The sequence below is a fragment of the Nannobrachium achirus genome (assembly GCF_963921795.1).
Source record: "Nannobrachium achirus genome assembly, chromosome: 4".
NCBI lineage: Eukaryota > Metazoa > Chordata > Actinopteri > Myctophiformes > Myctophidae > Nannobrachium > Nannobrachium achirus.
The window spans coordinates 12755396-12775582 of NC_137813.1; the positions used below are offsets into that span (position 1 = coordinate 12755396).

Consider the following 20187-nt stretch of genomic DNA (forward strand, 5'->3'; position numbering starts at 1 on the left):
CCTAAAAAAGAAAAGAAAACGGAGACGCAGATTTTGGTTGTGAGTGACGTCATCAACGTGTCTTACTTACTTGTCTTAGCGTCTTACTGGTTGTTTTTATTTATTTATATTATGTTATATTTTCATTTCAACCATTGTGTATTGTCCAATTATTTGAGGCCCCACTTGCAATGCCCTCGCGACCCACCAGTAGTTCTCCCGCCCCACCGGTTGAGAATCATCACTGTGCTAAATTATTCTGTGATTAAATGTGCAGATCGTTTTAAGGCAATTTATTTCAATTTTTTTTTTCATATTTGCTATTTTATGTTGCCATTTATTTTTATTTGACCATTTTTATGATGCTTTCTTGGCCATGGACTCCCTCCTTGTCAAGTACATTATAAAAAAGGGTGAAATAAAATCTAATTAAAAGATGGTAATTTGGACGGGGGAGGCTGCAGTTAGATTTAATAATAATTGAGAGGAGGTTCAACTATGTTAATACATGTTAATTAAGCACGTGGGGGTCGGGGGGATACCAATGTCATCACTGTCAGGTTAGAAACCATTTAGTTTGACTTAGTTCTGCAGATAGGTATTGTGAAAATAGCTGATCTACAAGGTTGCAAATAACGCGAGGCGTTGAGAGCATGTAGATCGGCTATTTTCAAAATGCCTGCCTCTTTCTTATATTATTATTTGACAATTTGGCCAATGTTTGACCAGTTTTTATAATATAGTTTGCTGATTACTAAAAAGGTTTTAAAGGCCCTTAAATTCTCACTTCAGAAATGTAGCATTGGTTTGTATACTGTTGAGGGACAAAACAATGCTGCACATTATATCATCTGGTGACCCCTCGACATCATCTGGGGACCCCCCTCGGGTCCCCAGATGATGTCCCACAGGTTGAGAACCACTTCGTTTGTGACTAACTAAATGAGCTGCCAGGCACCCACGCATTCATATCATATTGAGAATAAAAAATATTCATCGGTTGACGCCTAGTATTTTTAACATAAGCATCTATTCATAGCGTTGCCAATGCATTCATAACGGTTGCGTCCATGACGCATTGTGAGCTTATAGGTGGGCTATTTTTGACGTGCAACAGCGTCAGACGTCACATGAATCAAATGTCTCTGTGTTTTGAAAGGTTTTGCATAAGCTGCCTCAAAACAGCTGTAATGTGAACTCATGATCTACCGATCACGCACAGCTGCTACTGTATATTAGTCTCCCCTGTTTCCCATTCAGTGCTCAGGCGTTATTGTACTTCCAAATCACGTAGTATCAGTATGGGATGCATAATCGTACCTCTTGCCACTGTCAACAGCCTCAAATAAAGCTTTGCACGGCGATTTATATTACATTTGACAGAGCTGCTATTGCATTTGGACATTTTGATGGACATTCTTATTGACAAAATGCATACAGTATAAATGAACATTTCTTCATATACTGTCAAGAAAAATATAAATCCAGTGTGGTCATTTGAGTGCATGTGTGATAGCGTTGTTCCCTATTGAGCTTGGCACATTTCCTGGGGCAAGATGCCCAGATCACACATGTCACTCATGTCTTCTTATTTTTTCACTCTCAAAAAGCACCTGCAATGTAGTGCATTTTAAAAGATCACTGCTTGCCTCCTGTGAATTGTTTTAATTGAATTTTTGTTTATTTTCTGTTTATTTCGAGTGAGGTCAGCAGACAAAGTGACGTGAGTGAGATGAAAAAACCTGGGTGAAATGTGCCAATCTCAACAGGAAACATCGGTACACTCTCCTCCCTTGGCTCAGATGCTGAATAAATAATGGACCTTGATTATGAAAGAGGTGGGAAACCACTGACATACGGCAAATCACAACAGGAGAGTGACCATAGAGGTAATAATATATAATAGAGGGCGGACTGCCCCGCCCCCAGCTATTCATTTAAAGTTGCTCAGTGGCGTTTAAAGTACCCGGAAGACTTCCGGAAGTAGCTCCATTGGAACCAAAATAGAGGCCAATTTTGCGGAAGTGTTAATGTCGAGCTGAAAGGGAGGTTTTCCACTCGCTCCACTTCCTTATGGTGACGCAGTCCAGAAAGATTGCGCTCAGAGGAATGTGATTTGATGGTCAATAAGCAGGCTAGGCAGGCCATAATTCATTGAAGACATTGTGTATGTAAAGAGGGGCGGGCTGACGATCGGCACTCAGTATCCCAGCGTCGCGATATAGACTGACAAGGCAGCGGCTACGGAAACAAATTTGCATCCATAGGACATCAGATATCGGCCGCGGCTTGTGATTGGCTGAACCATGCAGAGGCAAGCCAGCGCGACACACTGGCTCTGCTGTACGGAGAGGAGAACGGGGAGGCGGGGGAAAGGGGGAGCCACGCGAACCAGCGGCTCGCGAGGAGGCGATATTGCGACACAACATTTGTTCGACGTCCCAGTAGTTCGAACCTGGTGAATGTTAACCTGGTGAAAAGCTAACCTGCTGACGCTGGTGAATGCTAACCTGGTGAATGTTAATCGCTATGCCTAAACCTAACCCTAAAACCTAACCCTTTGTCGAACTAATGAAACGTAGAAATAGCGGGATTTCCCCATGGAAAGAGGGCATTTGCATTTCTTTCACTATAAAGTAAAAACTGCATTCCTGGTCTGGAGAGGGCACTTTTTACAGATGGATCAAAGGGCAGGGGCTCAAGCCCCCTTTGATGTCTGTGTGTGCACGTGCCTGTGGGAAACAGTGACTTGACAAATGACAAATTAAACATTGGCCAAATATTAGAGACAGAAATTGTGAAAATAGCCGATCTACATGCTGACAACGCCTCGCAAGGCGTTGGCGTTATGAGCATGTAGATCTGCTATTTTCACAATAGAACCATGCTTTACAAAAATGTTACGCCTCAACTCTTGGTGCTCGTCAGGGTGTGGGTGTCCACAGTTAATATGTGATTATTTTGGGGGTCACAGCCTGAAAAGGTGGAGAACCAGGGACGTGCTGGCCATTGGGAAAAGCGGGACAACTCCCGAACGGCCGGTTCATTCCCGGGCCGGTCCAGGCCGGCCATTAGGAAAAAAATAAAAATAAAATGTCGGCCTTCGTTCCATTTTGGGGCCTGGGCGGCCAACGAAGTAAATCTTCACTGTTGGGCAGAAACCTTGTATCTCCAAGTTTCAAATTTTTAATTTTTTCGCAAAGCAAAGCCCTGCTTCATCAGACAAGGTTGTCGTACAAAAGTAGTGAAAACAGGAGATCTACAAGCACACAACTCCTCGCGGTGCGAGGCGTTGTGTGCTTGTAGATCGGCTGTTTCCACTAGTTTAAATAATTTTCAAAACTGTTTTGGACATACAAGGTTTCCACCCGACAACGACGAAATATAACTCATGTAATTGGCCCACTGGCTTGTCACTTGTCATGATCTGAAATGGCAAATCTTTGAGCAGCAGCAGCACTATATAGAGAGATCTCTCTCTATAGCGCACAATGAGGGCCTCTACAACTCTTTTTCCCGGGCTGAATCAGGGGCCCAGCACGTCCCTGTGGAGAACCATTGACTTACCCTACTGATGGCCAGCAGGAAGTCCAGGCGGTCAGACTTCTGGACGGAGTGGCGTAGCTTCCAGTAGAGCAGGTGCTCCCAGGCGAACACCAGCAGGCTGAGGCCCATGGCCACCAGCAGCATGTAGAAGACACCCGCCATGTTGTCGATGTCCAGCTTGCTACTCATCACCTCCTTCTTCTCGTTGCGGCAGATGCCCGTCAGCCACACCGTCTGCAGCTTCTGCGTGTCGCCTGTAGGCAGGGATGTGCTCAAAATTATTCAACCCCCCTCTACAAATCTGGTTTATTGGCTAAATTCACCAACTGACAACTGAATGAAATAAATACATCATACAAGAACAATGTAAATAGCTCAACAAAAGTAACATTTGGTGTGTTTTTTTTCCTCTTTCCAAATTCAATGCTAAATGCCACTTTCACTCTCAATTATTCAACTCTAAATTACACCTGAAAACATCTGTAATCAACTGCAATCGACTAATCAAGGGATTAAATAGTTGCATCAGATGTGCAATCTTGACTTTGATTGGAGCAGTTAGAAACATGGCTAAATCTGAAGAGTGGTAAGAAAGGTTCAGAGAAGAGATTATTGCTTTGTACAAAAAAGGAAAAGGATATAAAACAATTGCAAAGACACTGAATGTTCCAAAAAGTACAGTTTTGAGCATCGTTCACGAGTTCTAAGTCAAAGGAACAGTGGCTACACTAATGATATATTTCTTTTTCAGGGGGGTTGAATAATTTTGAGCACAACTCTAGGTATAAGACAATAAGCGATATCGTTTATCGTGATAAAAAAACACTATCGTATTGTGGAGTTTTAATTCATCGTGAAATCGGGATCAGTGTCATGCACCGGGATCAATTCACCTTTTATTTGCCTGAGCTGCCTGTACCATTTAAACCCTCTATTGGTAATGTGGGTATGTGGTAAACTCATTATCATCTGGGAATTCATCACAGCCCAAGGTTATGCAGCTGAGGGCCAACATATCAGCCATATTTATCTTAATCTATTCATCTTGATCTAGATTTATCTCACTAGTCTCCTGTGCCACTGTTGGTGTGGCTGTCTTTGTGCATAATCATCATCGTGGCCGGGTGCAAACCTGTATGTCCAAAACTGACGCTGATCAGCTGATCTGCATTTTTTTCCACGACTGTCATGCCACAAAGAATAAAATAGACCATTCACTTATGAAATATAAATATGAATTATGGAGATATGTACGTTTTCTGATAGTTTAACTCCGAAGACCCCCTTTTCCACGGGTCCGTTAAAGCTTCCATTTTTGGACACTGCTTTGGGAGTTGAATCCACACTGATGATTTGGCCAGTGTCCAGTGTAAGGTATGTATTATACATACATACATACATATACATAATATACATTGCTGGAGCCAAAATGACATTTGTATTTATTTTGTTGTCTTTATTTTAAATCAATGGCCTTGTTACCAGAAATGATAGCATGTCAATATCAGGTGGTTGCTTTGGTTGCTTTCAATCCGTCAATGAGTTTGTTTCTATGGTTACTGATTTATACCCGGCAGTGGGCGATTCACCCTTTGTTAGCCTCCTGGTTGGTCCCTGACTGACCAACCAGCAGGCTCTATCTGCCTTGTTCCGCCCTGGTTCCGCCTTTTTTATGTTGAATTAGCTAAAACATAATTTTTGGAGAAATAAAAACATTTAAAAACATGCTGATTCACTATGCTGCCACTGAGCAGCTCCAATTGACTGAAACAAAGTTTAGTCAAGAATTAGAATTGAGCACACAGAATAACAATATGAAGCAACTGAATTAACATGGCAGTGGATGGAATGTCCCACTGAATGTCCCACCAAGACACAGCAACCAATGGGTGTGGAGAGGGGCAGGACAATGGGAAGGACTTGACAAAGGGTGAATTGCAGTCAGGTGTGCAATGAGTTTGGAAGCAAACCGCTTTCGACCGTGTTTTCATGAGGGCCGTACAGGGCGGTGTTCAGTGTCTTTTTTACTGTATATATTATTGTTCTTTATGCAAATAAATGGATTGGCATATCCAACGATATATCACTGCTCTGCTCTGGACATTGGAATTTTATGGACACGCGTCAAACTTTGTAAACCCTCGTTGCCCCTCGCGGTAGAGCACCTATTGGTAAAGGGCTCTACATAAATTATACTGTATATTATATAAATATACAGTGTGTACCGTCAGCCAGGAACTGGAGCAGAGCAAGGTCTATGGGTCGTTTCCAACGAGACTCCTTCTGCAGGGCGATGCCGTAGCCGGTGGTGGCGAACACCTTCCCACTGCCGATGGTCACCAGCTTACAGCCCTCGTCTTTGCCCGCCATGTAGTTCAGCACCGCTGCGTCATAGATGAACGCGTCCAGTTTACTGATAGAGAGAGAGAGGATGTTATTTTATACTTTATAACACATTTTTATAACACATTTTTCAACAACTTATGTTTCTTTATCTGTGGTGCTCAAAGTTTTTAAAGTCAAGGACTATTATATGCATTTGACCGCGGACCACCATCTCAAAATATTGTGTTCCAGGGACCGCCCAGAAGCAAATATTTGGCAGAGGGAGTGTAGCGCCCAGGATTGCATTAGATAGTTGACACCGGGTTACAAAATCGTGGGATGAAAACATTTAAAATCTGCGCTATGGGCTTGTAGATCTGCTAATTTTGAATGGCCAAAGTATAAAAAGATTATAGCTAAAGTGGTTATGTGACAAAAAAAAGTCCACATATTTGCTACAGACACAGTCTGTGACATGTTTTTTTGTGAACCTCTTTTTTTTGTGTGGTCAGAGGCCTAACCTGTTTTGTTGTTGCGTGGTCAGAGGCCTACCCTGTTTTGTTGTTGCGTGGTCAGAGGCCTACCCTGTTTTGTTGTTGCGTGGTCAGAGGCCTACCCTGTTTTGTTGTTGCGTGGTCAGAGGCCTACCCTGTTTTGCTGTTGCGTGGTCAAAGACCTACCCTGTGTTGCTGTTTCATGGCAGAGGCCTACCCTGTGTTGCTGTTTCATGTCAGAGGCCTACCCTGTTTTGAGGCTGTTGAGGGCATCCTCCACGCCCTTCTGGTTGTATTTGACCATGTGGGCGTGCATCTCCGGGTAGTTGCTCCTTATGTTGCGCTCGGTGCTGCCATTTGGGACCGTCCCAAAACGGAACGGCGGATACTGCTCCTGGGGCTTCTGAAACTGTAGCGGGAAAGAGAGGGAGGGAGGGAGGGAGGGAGAGAGGGAGGGAGGGAGGGGGAGAGAGAGAGAGAGAGAGGTGGGGAGAGAGAGGGAGGGGGAGGGAGGGGGAGGGGGAGGGAGAGAGGAAGTGAGAGAGACAGTCAGACAGACGTACAGACAGTTGCAGAGAGAGAGAGAGAGAGAGAGAGTGAGAGAGAGAGAGAGAGAGAGAGAGAGAGAGCAGTGGCGTCAATTGGGTATGGCAGGGGTATGCAGCTGCCGTACCCTGGCTCCAGGGGGGAAAATAAAAGTTGCTTAGAATTATATTCTCCACAATTGTATTCTCCCCATCTTGACAAAATGGTAGCCTATATTCCCAGGTTCCGCAGGTCAGCTGCACAGGTGCAATGCATTATTGTTAATTGTGGCACGTTTACTAACATGCCAAGTTTAGCTGCACTTGAACAACCGGAAAAAAATAAAATAAATAAAATGTACTTATTTAAAAAAAAAAAAAAAAAGTATCATGCCTGTTGTTAAGGTATGGCAACATGACTGGTGTCTTGCACGCGCGCGAAGGTATGTTGCCATACCTTAGCTTTTTCTGAATTGACGCCACTGAGAGAGAGAGAGAGAGAGAGAGAGAGAGAGAGAGAGAGAAGGAGAGAGAGAGGGTGGATAGCGAAGATGGTGGAGACAGAGACAGAGAGAGGGGGGCAGATGGAACACATATAAATGATAGATTCATCACATCGCTCTCTCTCTCTCTCTCTCTCTCTCTCTCTCTCTCTCTCTCTCTCTCTCTCTCTCGCTCGCCGCTCATGTCATGTGAAAGTATAAGTCAGTTTGATGGGATTATTGAGCAGCGCCCCGCTGCGTCTTTCAGCACGACTCTGCTGTGACACCGGGCCTTGATAGGTTGATGTGCACGGTGACAGCCCCTCCCCCCACAGTGCTTAAAGGAATAGAATAGTTCACCCACAAAATGATTACTCACACCATGGAGACTTGATTTCATGGAGATATATATAGTAAGACTGGGCAATATATCGGAAATGTACCTTCATCGAGGTCTCAACATGCGAGGTATACCTACGAAGACAGCTTGAAATGAGGTATTGGTGTATGTGTCAAATTAATTAACAGCTATGCATGCATGTAGCACATGCAAAAAAAGCTGTCCATCTGTAACCAGGTGTGGTTATTGCAGAAAAATGGAAATAAGGCATGTCATTTCTTCATTCTATGTGTACTGTGCAGTGTGCATGCATGGATATGCTATTCATTATCTGGGTTAGGCAGGCAGTGGACCTAAAGCAGAAGAAAAGGTTAAAGTAGCAATACCACAATGTAGAAACACTAACTGTATTCAAAATGTTACTTAAAGTAACTAAAGTCCGGTCAAATAATTGTTGTGAAAGAAATACAGTAATAAGGCAAAGTACAATTGCCTCTGAGTTGTATTGGAGTAAAAGCATAACGTATCAAAAAACATGGAACTAGTAAAGGTACCTTAAAAAAGTACTTGGGTAAATCTACTCTCTCCAACCTCGCACGCACCAGGCACGCTATCCTCTGATTCCCACACATGCCCTCAAGTGCTGTTTAGTCAATTATCTCCTTAGCCTTTCCCCGTGTTAATTTGCACTTCTAATTCTGTGGTTTAGAGGACGCAGTGTTCCCAAAATTAACCTTGTGTTTGTGCCATGACCCCCCCCCCCCCCCCCCCCGCATGTCTGTGCTAAACATCTATTTTTAATTGATCCCCCTTTTGTGTTTGTCTTTGACAGTGGTACATCCTTCTCTAAGTGTGCGGAAATCTCTGTCCGCCTGTGCGTCTGTAGTTCACGATTCTCAGGGAACGCGTCCGAGCGATTGACTTCAAACCCGAGGGGGTGCAGCGGCCAACATCGACTCAGTTGGGTGGGCGGTTTGTCCAGAACCGCCAATCCGACCCGATATGCCCATGTACAGTATAAGCATATGGGGACCAATGTCGAACTCGGTGTGCACGTCGCAGAGGATCTGGAGGGAGTGGTTTGCAGAGTGGAAAAGTCGGTCGCAGTAGAACCATGTATTAGAGAGTTCTGCCAATGCTGGGGTCAGAAACAAGCGACGGTCACATGGTTCACGTAACTTGAATGTATTTTCCCTCATAGACTCCATGCATCACTTTTCGCCAATAGTTGTGTATGTAGAAGACCTGGCCCCCATGAAGTAAATGGCGTGACTCTCTCTAATACAAGGCTCTGGGTCGGAGTAGCAGATCTCCCCCACACCATATATGGAGTACACTGATGTCATCGATATGACAACATAGCACTGACATCACAGACTGGCCCGGACTCCATATTTGAGGGTGCCTGGCACAGAAATCCATGTATGGCCATGAAAGAGACAGACAGACAGACAGACAGACAGACAGACAGACAGACAGACGGGTGTTGCATAACCGTGTGGAGCATGCATTTCCGACTTGCATGGTTCCTGAGCAGATGCCGGTGCCTGGTCTTTTTAATTAGCTGGCGATGGGGTTTGTTGAGGGGGAGGTAGGGGTTAACCTGCACTGTATGCTGAGTACTAGGGGTGTAACGTTATATATTAACAACGATACGATAAGCACCACGATACATGGTTAACGATACGATACATGGACGATGTTGGTTCATTCATGGCGATACGATAGAATTCGATTCAATGATTTAAAATCGATATAGTAACTATTTAGCAAAGACATTAAATCTGTGTGAAACGTGTCAATAGAGCAGATTTTTAAAGGGAAAATCGATTATTATGGATATAAATAAGTAAACGCTGTGATTCTCTAGCAAATACATGGACATTGTATTTCAACACATATGGACAAACCTGCACCATGACAAGTAGCTATATGGAATGGAAAAGTAATTAGACCCCTCTTTTTTATTTTCCCTCTTAAAATTGCATCAAAATTAAAATTACCATCTCTGTCAATGTTTTATCATTAACCATAAGCGTAAAATACATAATTCACATTTTCTAGTTTTTCTCACGTACCCCCAGCAGTACCCTGCGGTACGCGATAGTAAAAAAAATATCCCTACATACAGCCAGGTGAGCCAGTTAGTTGCCCTTTGGTGAACCGTGGACACAAATATTTTGACAACCACTCGACTAGAGTATGTAATTAAACTCAATGCAGATTGCCTTGCAATAAACCTTGCCTTCGTGCATGTGTGTGTGTGTGGGGGGGTCGGCCTTACATACAACCACACAGACCTCTGTTGTGCCCTCATATCACGACGAGATTACTTTCCAGAGGTGACTGGGGGGTCTCTTTCCGCTCGCTCGCCATGCTAAATTGCAACGGGACGCAATCACACGCCCATGGCCAGCAAGGGCCAAGGTTTCGCGAGCGGATCCTTTTTGCAATATCGCCCCTGCACTACTCTTAATAATGATATTCCGCAACTCCATTGACACCAGCACTCCCTACACGCGTGGCGCGCACGTCCCCAGAACCATGATTACATCGAGAGAGGGCGGTCCGTATTGTTTACACACCAGTGACAGAGGAGGGCGTAAACATGTCACCAACATCACAAGGACTTGTCCTCACTATCCAAACATGAGGACATGGCTCACGGAAGCGTCTATTAGATGGGGGAATCAACGCACCCTGTTCGCTAGGCCATGCTAAATTGCAACGGGATGCAATCACACGCCCATGGCTGGCAAGGGCCAAGGTTTCGCGAGTGGATCCTTTTTGCAATATCGCCCCTGCACTACTCTTAATAATGATATTCCTGCAACTCCATTGACACCAGCACTCCCTACACGCGTGGCGCACATGTCCCCAGCCTAGAACCATGATTACATCGAGAGAGGGCGGTCCGTATTGTTTACACACCAGTGACAGAGGAGGGCGTAAACATGTCACCAACATCACAAGGACTTGTCCTCACTATCCAAACATGAGGACATGGCTCACGGAAGCGTCTATTAGATGGGGGAATCAACGCACCCCGTTCGCTAGGCCATGCTAAATTGCAACGGGATGCAATCACACGCCCATGGCTGGCAAGGGCCAAGGTTTCACGAGCGGATCCTTTTTGCAATATCGCCCCTGCACTACTCTTAATAATGATATTCCGCGACTCCATTGACACCATCACTCCCTACACACGTGGCGCGCATGTCCCCAGAACCATGATTACATCGAGAGAGGGGGGTCCGTATTGTTTACAGACGGAGGGGGCGTAGACACGTAGACATGGCACCAACGTGACGTGCTGTGTGTACACCACAAGGACTTGTCCTCGCTATCCATACATGAGGACATAATTATAGCTGAGGACACGGCTCACGGAAGTGTCCATTAGATGGGGCAATCAACGCACCCTGTTCGCTCGCCATGCTAAATTGCAACGGGACGCAATCACAAGCCCAGGCTGGCAAGGGCCAAAGGTTTCGGGAGCGGATCCTTTTTGCAATATCGCCCCTACACCACTCTTAATAATTGATAATCTGCAACTCCAGTGACACCAGCACTCCCAACGTCCCCAGAACCATGATTACATCCAGAGAGGTGGGGTCCGTATTGTTTACACACCAGTGATAGAGGGGGGCGTAAACATGGCACCAACATGATGTGCTGTGCGCACATCACAAGGACTTGTCCTCACTATCCATACATGAGTACTAGGGGTGTAACGATATAGTAACTGAATAAAAAAAAAAACGATTTTAATTTGCAATGATCTAGAACAGGGGTCTTCAACGTTTTCAGGCCAAGGACCCATTACTTGAGAGAGAGATGAACCGGGGACCCCCACAACCTTTTCGTAGATTCCTTATAGTTTCATCGTTTGACAGCACAATCATCACTGTATTTTGGATTCATGTCAATTAATGTTTTCAGATATTTAACCACTTGAACCATCAATGTTTAATAAACTTGACCTTTCACTCCATACTTACTCTGCTCTTTTCCCCTCTACACCAAACCTCTTTGCCGAAAATAGCAGATCTACAAGCTCACAGCGCCTCGCAGCGCGAGGCGTTGTGAGCTTGTAGATCTGCTATTTTTGGCTAAAGTTCTCAGAATATGGACATTAGGGTTCAAGTGGTTAATATAAAAAAGAAGAAAAAAAGTTTATACCACTCAAAGATTTGGAGGACCCCCTGTAGTAACTCTGGGGTCCCGGACCCCCTGTTGAAGACCCCTGATCTAGAATATCGATATGCAAAAGCAAAATATTGTATCGTTTTGTATCGCATGGTTTTACAATGCAGATAATGGGTAACGAATCGTTTTGCAATGAAAATAATCGATTATATGGAAACTAAGTATTTTGCCTTTTATTTGTCAATTTTAAGACGGAAAATAAAAAAGAGGGGTCTAATTGCTTTTATTTACTAATTCCATTCCATATAGCTACTCTTGGTCTATCGATAGATGTGTGTAATGTCTGTGTTCATGTCAAGGTGCAGGTTTGTCCATTTGTATTGAAATATAATGTCCATGTATTTGCTAGAGAATCACAGTGTTTACTATTTATATCCTTAATAATAGATTTTCCCTTAAAACACAGATTTAATGTCTTTGCTAAATAGTTACTATATCGATTTTAAATCATTGAATCGAATCGTATCGCCATGAATGAATCAATATCGACGTCCATGTATCGTATCGTCAGCCATGTATCGTGATGCATATCGTATCGCTATTATATGTATCGTTACACCCTTAATGAGGACATATAGCTGAGGACACGGCTCACGGAAGCGTCCATTAGACGGGGGATCAACAACGCACCCCGAGTGTCCCCTTTACGACGTTTTCGCTCACGCTGTCCTCTCTCTGAAAGGCTCTGACGCAAGGTCACTTTCTTTCCTCACCGGTCGGTCCACGTGTCTCATTTTAATTATCTCTAGCTGAGATGTCCCCGCACAGCTGGGCAAACAATGCAGCGTCCTCCCCGCGTCCCTGTGACTCAGTCTGGCTGGATTCTGTGCAAATACCGTTGTTGTTGGCGGGCAGAATGCTGGGCATTTCCCGTTATTACATTTTTGGTGTTAGTCTTTTGGTGTTAGCCTTGGCCAGGAGGAGGAGATGGGCAGTGATTTGGCCACCACTGCCGACCCGGCCATCAGGAGGGTGTAGCAAAGGGTTCACGGGTCGAAACACCTGATGATCGATGGTTACCGCCTGAAGACATTAAATTTTCCTGGCCAAGGCTACGATCACCAAACGTGAATGGAGGAGAAGCATTGTTAGATGTAATAATAATCATATTGTGTATCTTTTGATTCTGCGAGAAGCACTTTTGTGACCCTGCACTTGTAAAACTTGTCATGTATCGTTGTCGAGCAGAAACCTCCATTTTGGATCTGCGAGGTTTGTGCCCGACGGCAATATGAATCTATAGACTCATCAGAAAATGAACTTTTGGTGTTTGTTAGTTTTTTCTCATAAATTGAAGCCTTACGTGATCATACTAGTCTTGAGCATCACAGTATCAAAAATAGTATAGATCCACAAGTTTTGCTACGCGTTCTGAGCTTGCTATTTTTTTACCACCGGACAGTCAGAGACGATGTCATTGGTCAGAAAGGAGAGGAGAGTCAGGGCAGCTCCTCCTCCTCCCTCCAGCCACATTATGGCTGCCATCCAAACTTTACTTGAGTATTTACGATTTCCATTTCTTACTTCTACTCCACTACATATCGGATCCAAATATTGTAATTTTACTCTACTACAATTATTTGAAAACTTTAGTTACTTTGCAGATTATCAGATAGCCCCCAGTCGTTGTGGGGTGGAAACCTTGTACAGCATGTCCAAAACAAGCACACACTGCCTTGCATCTCGAGGCTTTGTTTGCTCGTAGATCTGCTAGTTTCACTACTTTTGTGCAACACTTTATTTTGTATGATGAATGATGGCCTGCCTGACAGCGACGATATATAGAAATATATAAATTCTCTCTCACTCTCTCGCACACTCTCTCTCTCTCTCTCTCTCTCTCTCTCTCTCTCTCTCTCTCCCTCCCTCTCTGTTTCTCTCGCTTTGTGTCCACAAAGCCCAGAGCTATAATGGCCACGACGTGGGCAGACTAGTAAAAGGCGTCGTCTGGGCCGTGAACAGTGAAAAGAGAGCCGTGGACAGCCTCGGACCTCTCCTCTCTAATCCCTGCGTGGCCGTGAAGCAAAGAGAGAGACAAATCATGGCTGCTGCAGAGGCTTTAGCGTGGATTTGGCTTGTCTGGAGTGGCTTCTGAAGCCCATATCGACCCACAGAGGGCTCCCCATACGCTTCTGAAGCCCGTATCGACCCACAGAGGGCTCCCCATACGCTGCTGGACCTGAGGATCACACACAGGGGCTCTGCTGCCTGCAGGCCATGTTTGATGTTACATGATGTAATAATGCACCGCTGATGGATGAAGCACTTTGTGATGGATGTGTGACTTTGAGTACAAGTATCAATACTGCAATGTAGAAATATTAGGGCTGGGATGCGATTAAAAAAAATGAATCGAATTAATTACAGGCTTTGTAATTAATTAATCGCAATTAATCGCATTTTAATCGCATATCAATATTTTACCTGAGAAGCATTTTCGTGCATCGCTATGATCGGTATGCCCGAAACTGAAGGTTCTGTGGTGCAAAAACTAAATGCGATTAAAATGCATATTTTTTTTTAATCACGTTAATTTTCTGTAATTAATGAATCGCAATTAATCAGTTAAAGTCCCAGCCCTAAGAAATACATAACTTTTATTTTCTTTTTACCAAATGGGTTCCCAGCCTTACTTTCCTTTTTTTTAACATTAAGCTGCCCCACTATGGCAGGGGCTGAAATTCCCTAAAAGGGCACTTTTGGCCAAAGGAAAATGCTGAAATAGCGGATCTACAAGCTCTCAATGCGCTGTGCTGTGACTGGTTGAGAGCTTGTAGATCAGCTACTGTATTTTCGGAGTGCAACCTTGAACTTTAGCTACTGAAGATGCGGTGTACGACATGGATATAGAGTCTACGCAGAGCACAAATTATTTCAACGCTGAGTTCAAATTCAGGAGAGTTTGCCTTGGCGTATGACGTTTGCATTTCTTTCACCATAGTGAATGCTGCATTCATGGTCTGGAGTGTCAAGTTTTATAGGGATAAAAGGGCAGGGGCTCAAACCTCCTTTGCTGTCTTATGTGAGCATGTGCCCGAGCGGGTGTAAGTACCTTCTTGTCGCTCAGTCCAGACACGGTGTCGATGTACTGCTCCTGGATCATGAAGGCGGCCAGGTTGGCTGTGTAGGAGGCCAGGAAGATGACAGCGAAGAAGGCCCACACCAGCACCATGATCTTACTGGTGGTCCCTTTGGGGTTCTCGATGGGCACCGAGTTGTTGAACACGATGCCCCACAGCAGCCACACCGACTTCCCGATGGTGAAGGTGGGACCTCCGGGATCTGGGGAGAGAGAGAGAGAGAGGGTCTGCTTTAGGGGTGAGCGATCTGGAAAAATACAATATCACACTATGTTCCCAAGCTGTATCACAATTCAATCTTCTTATTCTATTTATGTTGGGTTTTTATGGTTATTTTTCAAGTTACTTAACAGTACATCCACCTACAGTACAAAGTAACAACAACTAAAAGAAAAAGGAGTAACAGACCATTTAGGCCAGTCATCCTAAAATTGGGGACCAGGGACACTCTATGTTCCTTTTGGAGGTCTAAATTGATCCTTACAAGTACAGTATGTAACTCTGACAGTATACAACCCTATACAACCCTTAAGGGTCCATTTGGTTTCATTTGTATACTGTCAGTTAAGGGGAGACCTTGACATTTTGAAGTTTGAGAACTACTCATTTAGAAAAAATGAAGAAAAAAAATCCGAACCATCGATCCTTAACTGGGGACCCCCTCAGAACGTGACCATGGTAGAAAAAAAAAAGGATAATGGTCGCGACTCACCTTTGGCGCTGACCAGGCTGCGGTTGTACCCGACCGGACTGCAGTACTCGAAGAAAAACACGGTGAGGGCCACCACAGTCAGGCACATGACGAACATCATCACCCACACCGCTGGGCTGTAGGGCTCTGCACAACAGACACAAAGGCAACGTTCAACATTCAAAAATGTAATCTATGCACGGATCACATTCTGAAAAGGTCGAGAACCAACGTCTTACGGGGCACCATTGGCTCTGTACTCACAACCTGTTTGTCTGTATACTCGCGAATACAGTAGGTGAGAGATCGTCATGATCATGCTACTAGACACTACTAGGGGTGACATGGTTAAGGACCCAGAACAAATGCAGTATAGGGCAATTATTATATGGAAAATGTGCTCTTCACCCTGACGACAGGCCTGCTGCGAGGGAGCTGCTCCCCTACAGTGGTGGAAAAAAGTACTCACTTTCTTTACCTATGAGTAAAGGTATCAATACTGCAATGTATAGAAATGCTCCGTCGCAAGTGAAAGTCCGGAAGTCAAAATGTACTGGAGTCAAAGTATGAAAGTGTTGGCATCAAAATGTGACCAAAAGTAAAAAGTACAACATGTTTGAAAGTAGCAGATCTACAAGCTCACAACGTGGCACGATGCAGCATGTTGTGAGCGGGTAAAACCTGCCATTCCTACGCACTGCCATTCCTACGGAGGCATGACCACCTAAACCAAACCCTAACCCTAACCTCAGTAGGAATGGCAGTGGGTAAGAATGGCAGGTTTAGGAATGGAGAACTGCCCCCGTTGTGAGCTTGTAGATCGGCTATTTTCAAATAACCTATAGGTATAAAATAGGGCTAAAGTGTTTAATGTATGTTTTGTAATATTATTATTTATATCTGCAAAGTAAATAGTAACTCAAGTTTTCAAATAATTGTAGACAGTGGAGTAAAAGTAAAATATTTGCCTCTGAGATGTAGAGGAGTAGAAGTATTGGAAATTGGAAATACTCAGGTAAAGTACAAATACCTCAAAATTGTTCATAAGTAGAGTGCTTAAGTATATGTACTTAGTTACTTTAGGCCACTGCTCACCTAGAAAGGCGGAGGGCGAGACGGTCCCGTTGCTCCGGGCCACCATCACGCTGATCCCCGTCTCCACGAAGGGCACCGAGAAGTCGATGATCTCCGAGCGCTCCTCGTTGATGGTCAGCGAGCCGATCGCCATGTCGGCCCTCTTGTAGAACACCTGCGGACGAAAGGCCAAAGGGAGGTCGGTAGAGGTGGGGGTTGTACTTTTATGTATGTTCGGCGCTCTGCGTCATAAATCGTACTCCGTCCGAACAGGGGCTATGATAAGGGGAGGGTCGCCGACGACCTTTGGGATAAATCTCGTAATACAGGCGGGCAACGTTGACAGGCAAAGGCTTATTGTGCCTCACCATGATGTACCGCCTCTTTCTCACTCCCATATTGCTGGAGTAAATGCAATACCACCATTTAGAAATACTCTGTTACCGTTGGCCTTGTCTACTTGAGCAACATTGCCTTGGCTTCAAAATACATAATGCATTATGCACTTTGGTCCATTTCAGTCGTATTGTCTGATCGTAATTAGTAACGCATGAATGTGTTCATCGCTTTAATATTTTAGCTGGTAAAGGTGGGGCTGAATTGTTTTGGAAAATGTGTCAAACCAGCAAACAAAAATAATAGCAGACGTATTAGTTCACAATGCAAGGCGTTGTGAGCCTGAGCCTGTAGATCGGCTATAAACTAGGTCTTTATTGTAAAAAGAAGATTTATTCGATTTTTATTTTAATAGCGGGGTGCAAGCCCTGCTTTGCACCCCTGCTTTGCGCTCCCGAGACACACCGGATCAGCCTGATTTCAGCACGGTGGAATATGCCTTTAATCAGCCCTTAATCATCGGCTTAATTGTATGCTTTGTGATAATGATCTAAATCTACAAAGTTACTATAGTAACAAAGCTGTCAAAATAATTGCAGTGGGGTAAAACACGAACAATATTTGCTTCTGAAGTAAAAGTACCTCAAAATTGTACAGTCTGCTACCTGCAAGACATGCACAAGTCAAAAGCCTATCCCGGGGTTATGTTTGATGTCTTTTGGTTGCTATACACGGTCCCGTGGGGGCCCTGATCTGCCACCAATCCTAATCCCTAATCCATTACTAGGTATCGCATGGGCGGATAGCGTAATACCACGTTACGTAATGCCATGACTTGTACTCGCCCCCTGTGCCGTCTCGCAGCAGATGTACAAGCTCACAGCGTGCCGCAGGGCGACGCGCTGTGAGCTTGTACATCCGCTGTTTCACAGAGCCGTGACGCCAGCAAGCAGGCGAGAATAAATCAGTCTTAAAGGCCTCTGGCTGACAAAGCGTCTGCCCGCAGGGAGCGGGCGTTCCCCTAATCACCGCCGACCAAAGGTCGTTGCGTTGGTTGTCTGAAGGAATGGGATGTTTATACTCACTATTTACAGTGGTTTGGACAGTAGCTAAGAGCATTTACTTGACTACTGTACTTAAGTAAATGTATTTTGTACTTTTGACTCCATTTCTCGATAGGGGGAAAACACAGTAAATCTTTCTTCTCCGTGTGAAAGTAAACATCCTGGTCTGAATCAAGGAAGATCAAAGAAGGAATGGACACCGACGTCATTTTAGGCTCCATGGCCATCCGCCATGACACTTTGGGTGGCGGAAGTGTCACCGGAGGTTCGTTGAATAACATTAGCGGTGCCACTTCCGCCACCCAAAAGTGTCATGGCGCAGTGGTGTGCCAACTTCCGGGTGGGTGTCTTCTCCTTCTTTGAGCCTTCTTGGTCTACATCTGGGGTTAGTGAATTTCCACAACATGGACACGATCGTGGCATCCGGGGCTCTTCGAAATAAAGCGCAGTGAATGATGGAAAATCGTGGCACACTGTGTTTGGATGATAACAAAAATAATAGCCCCGAAAGGCGATCATGTTGAAATGAACCTGTCTGTTCTTTACCTCTCCAATCATGCCGTTCCAGATGCCGCGGACCAGCTTGCCGTGCTTGCCGTTGGTGACCAGGTAGAGGTCGTAGGAGAACTTGATGTTTCGGGACAGCTTCTTCAGGATGTCGATGCAGAAGCCTTTACAGCACAACTTGGTGTAGGGCTCCGTGTGACCCACAATGCTGGAGAGAGATAGAGAAAGGGCATTTTGAATTTTAAAAGCACTTAAAACACACACACACGCACGCACGCACGCACGCGCGCGCACACGCACACACACACACACACACACACACACACACACACACACACACACATCTTTCCAATTCTATTTTAAAAGGACTTTAATAAAACTCATTCTCTGCCACGTACCGATTTTAACGACTTTAGTTTTTTGACGCTGGATGGCGCTGGTCGCTATAGCCTATGGTTCAATAAATATCTTTTGATTCTGAGGTACGTCGCCCGATGACGTCATGACTCATGACCTAACCGGAAACCAAAACAGCCCTTCCCTTTTTTGGGGAAAAAGAAGAAAAGAAATCCTCTTGGTATTGGGAGAGGGGCTGGGCGCATGCATGCTGCACTCGGACGCTTATATCTTTCAAATGGTTTGTCGAGGTAGAACAATTAATATTTTCCGATTCTAGAAGAGCCGTGGCCGTCTTTTGAATTCTCAAGTGCACAGATGCGCGCGACACAGAGTATTCAGCGATTTTTTTTCAAAGGTACGTGGAAAAACTTGAAATCTTTTGAAATAAAATGTCGCCAACCAATCATCGAGGACGATGATACACGAAAGAAGATATTATTGTAACAATTAATCCATAGAACAGTTTGTCAACAAACCCCAAAAACCAACCAAGACCATACAACTATACACAAAAAAAAAACATAAAAGTATAACTTTCCATTAGAAGCAAAGAACCAACTCTGGCAGGCACAGTGTCTTGTGATACAGATTGCAAGCTTAGCCATTCCAGACATAAAATTGTAAAGGTGTATGTCAAAAAATAAAAATAAGTAAAATTGTCGCAGAATATACTTGGGTCTTAAAAAATAGATTGTTCAAAAGAGAAAACCACACCTATACAGTCCTCAGACAGAGACAGAGAGCGATAGAGATACAAGACCGACAGAGAGTGAGAGAGAAGCATGGGTGAATATGATTAGGTTATCATATGAAGGCAGCGCTCAAAAATACGAATATTTGGGTGAAACGTCAACCTCTGCTCCGGTGAGTTTTCCCTCCCTGCTCTCCAGAGATAGACTGTGTATGAAATGCCAACTGTCTCTCACACACCTGATGGTCTCACACGGTTTCATTTGGAGGTCAGAGCAGAATGCTTTTAGAGCCCTGCATAAGCCAGACTACACGTTCCCCACAGCATCAGAACAGTATGAGAAACAGTGGTGTAAAGTAACATAGAACAATGTGGGGAAGACAACATAGAACCATGAAAACTAGAACATAAACATAACGCATAGAAATACAAGACCTATAGACAAG

The 20187-nt window shown here is 44.4% G+C and overlaps 1 protein-coding gene across 1 annotated transcript in view; it reads right to left on the reverse strand.

The window, feature by feature from the left end:
• The window catches only part of grin2ca (glutamate receptor, ionotropic, N-methyl D-aspartate 2Ca), a gene marked incomplete at both ends in the record, with an annotated part of 125170 nt that overhangs the window by 4867 nt on the left and 100116 nt on the right, over positions 1 to 20187 (reverse strand). Inside the window, 7 exons of the mRNA XM_080723949.1 lie at positions 3547 to 3779; positions 5751 to 5938; positions 6593 to 6753; positions 14952 to 15181; positions 15692 to 15817; positions 16766 to 16919; positions 18691 to 18859. Coding sequence (XP_080580075.1) covers positions 3547 to 3779; positions 5751 to 5938; positions 6593 to 6753; positions 14952 to 15181; positions 15692 to 15817; positions 16766 to 16919; positions 18691 to 18859 — 1261 coding nt within the window. The remainder of the gene's footprint in view (positions 1 to 3546; positions 3780 to 5750; positions 5939 to 6592; positions 6754 to 14951; positions 15182 to 15691; positions 15818 to 16765; positions 16920 to 18690; positions 18860 to 20187) is intronic.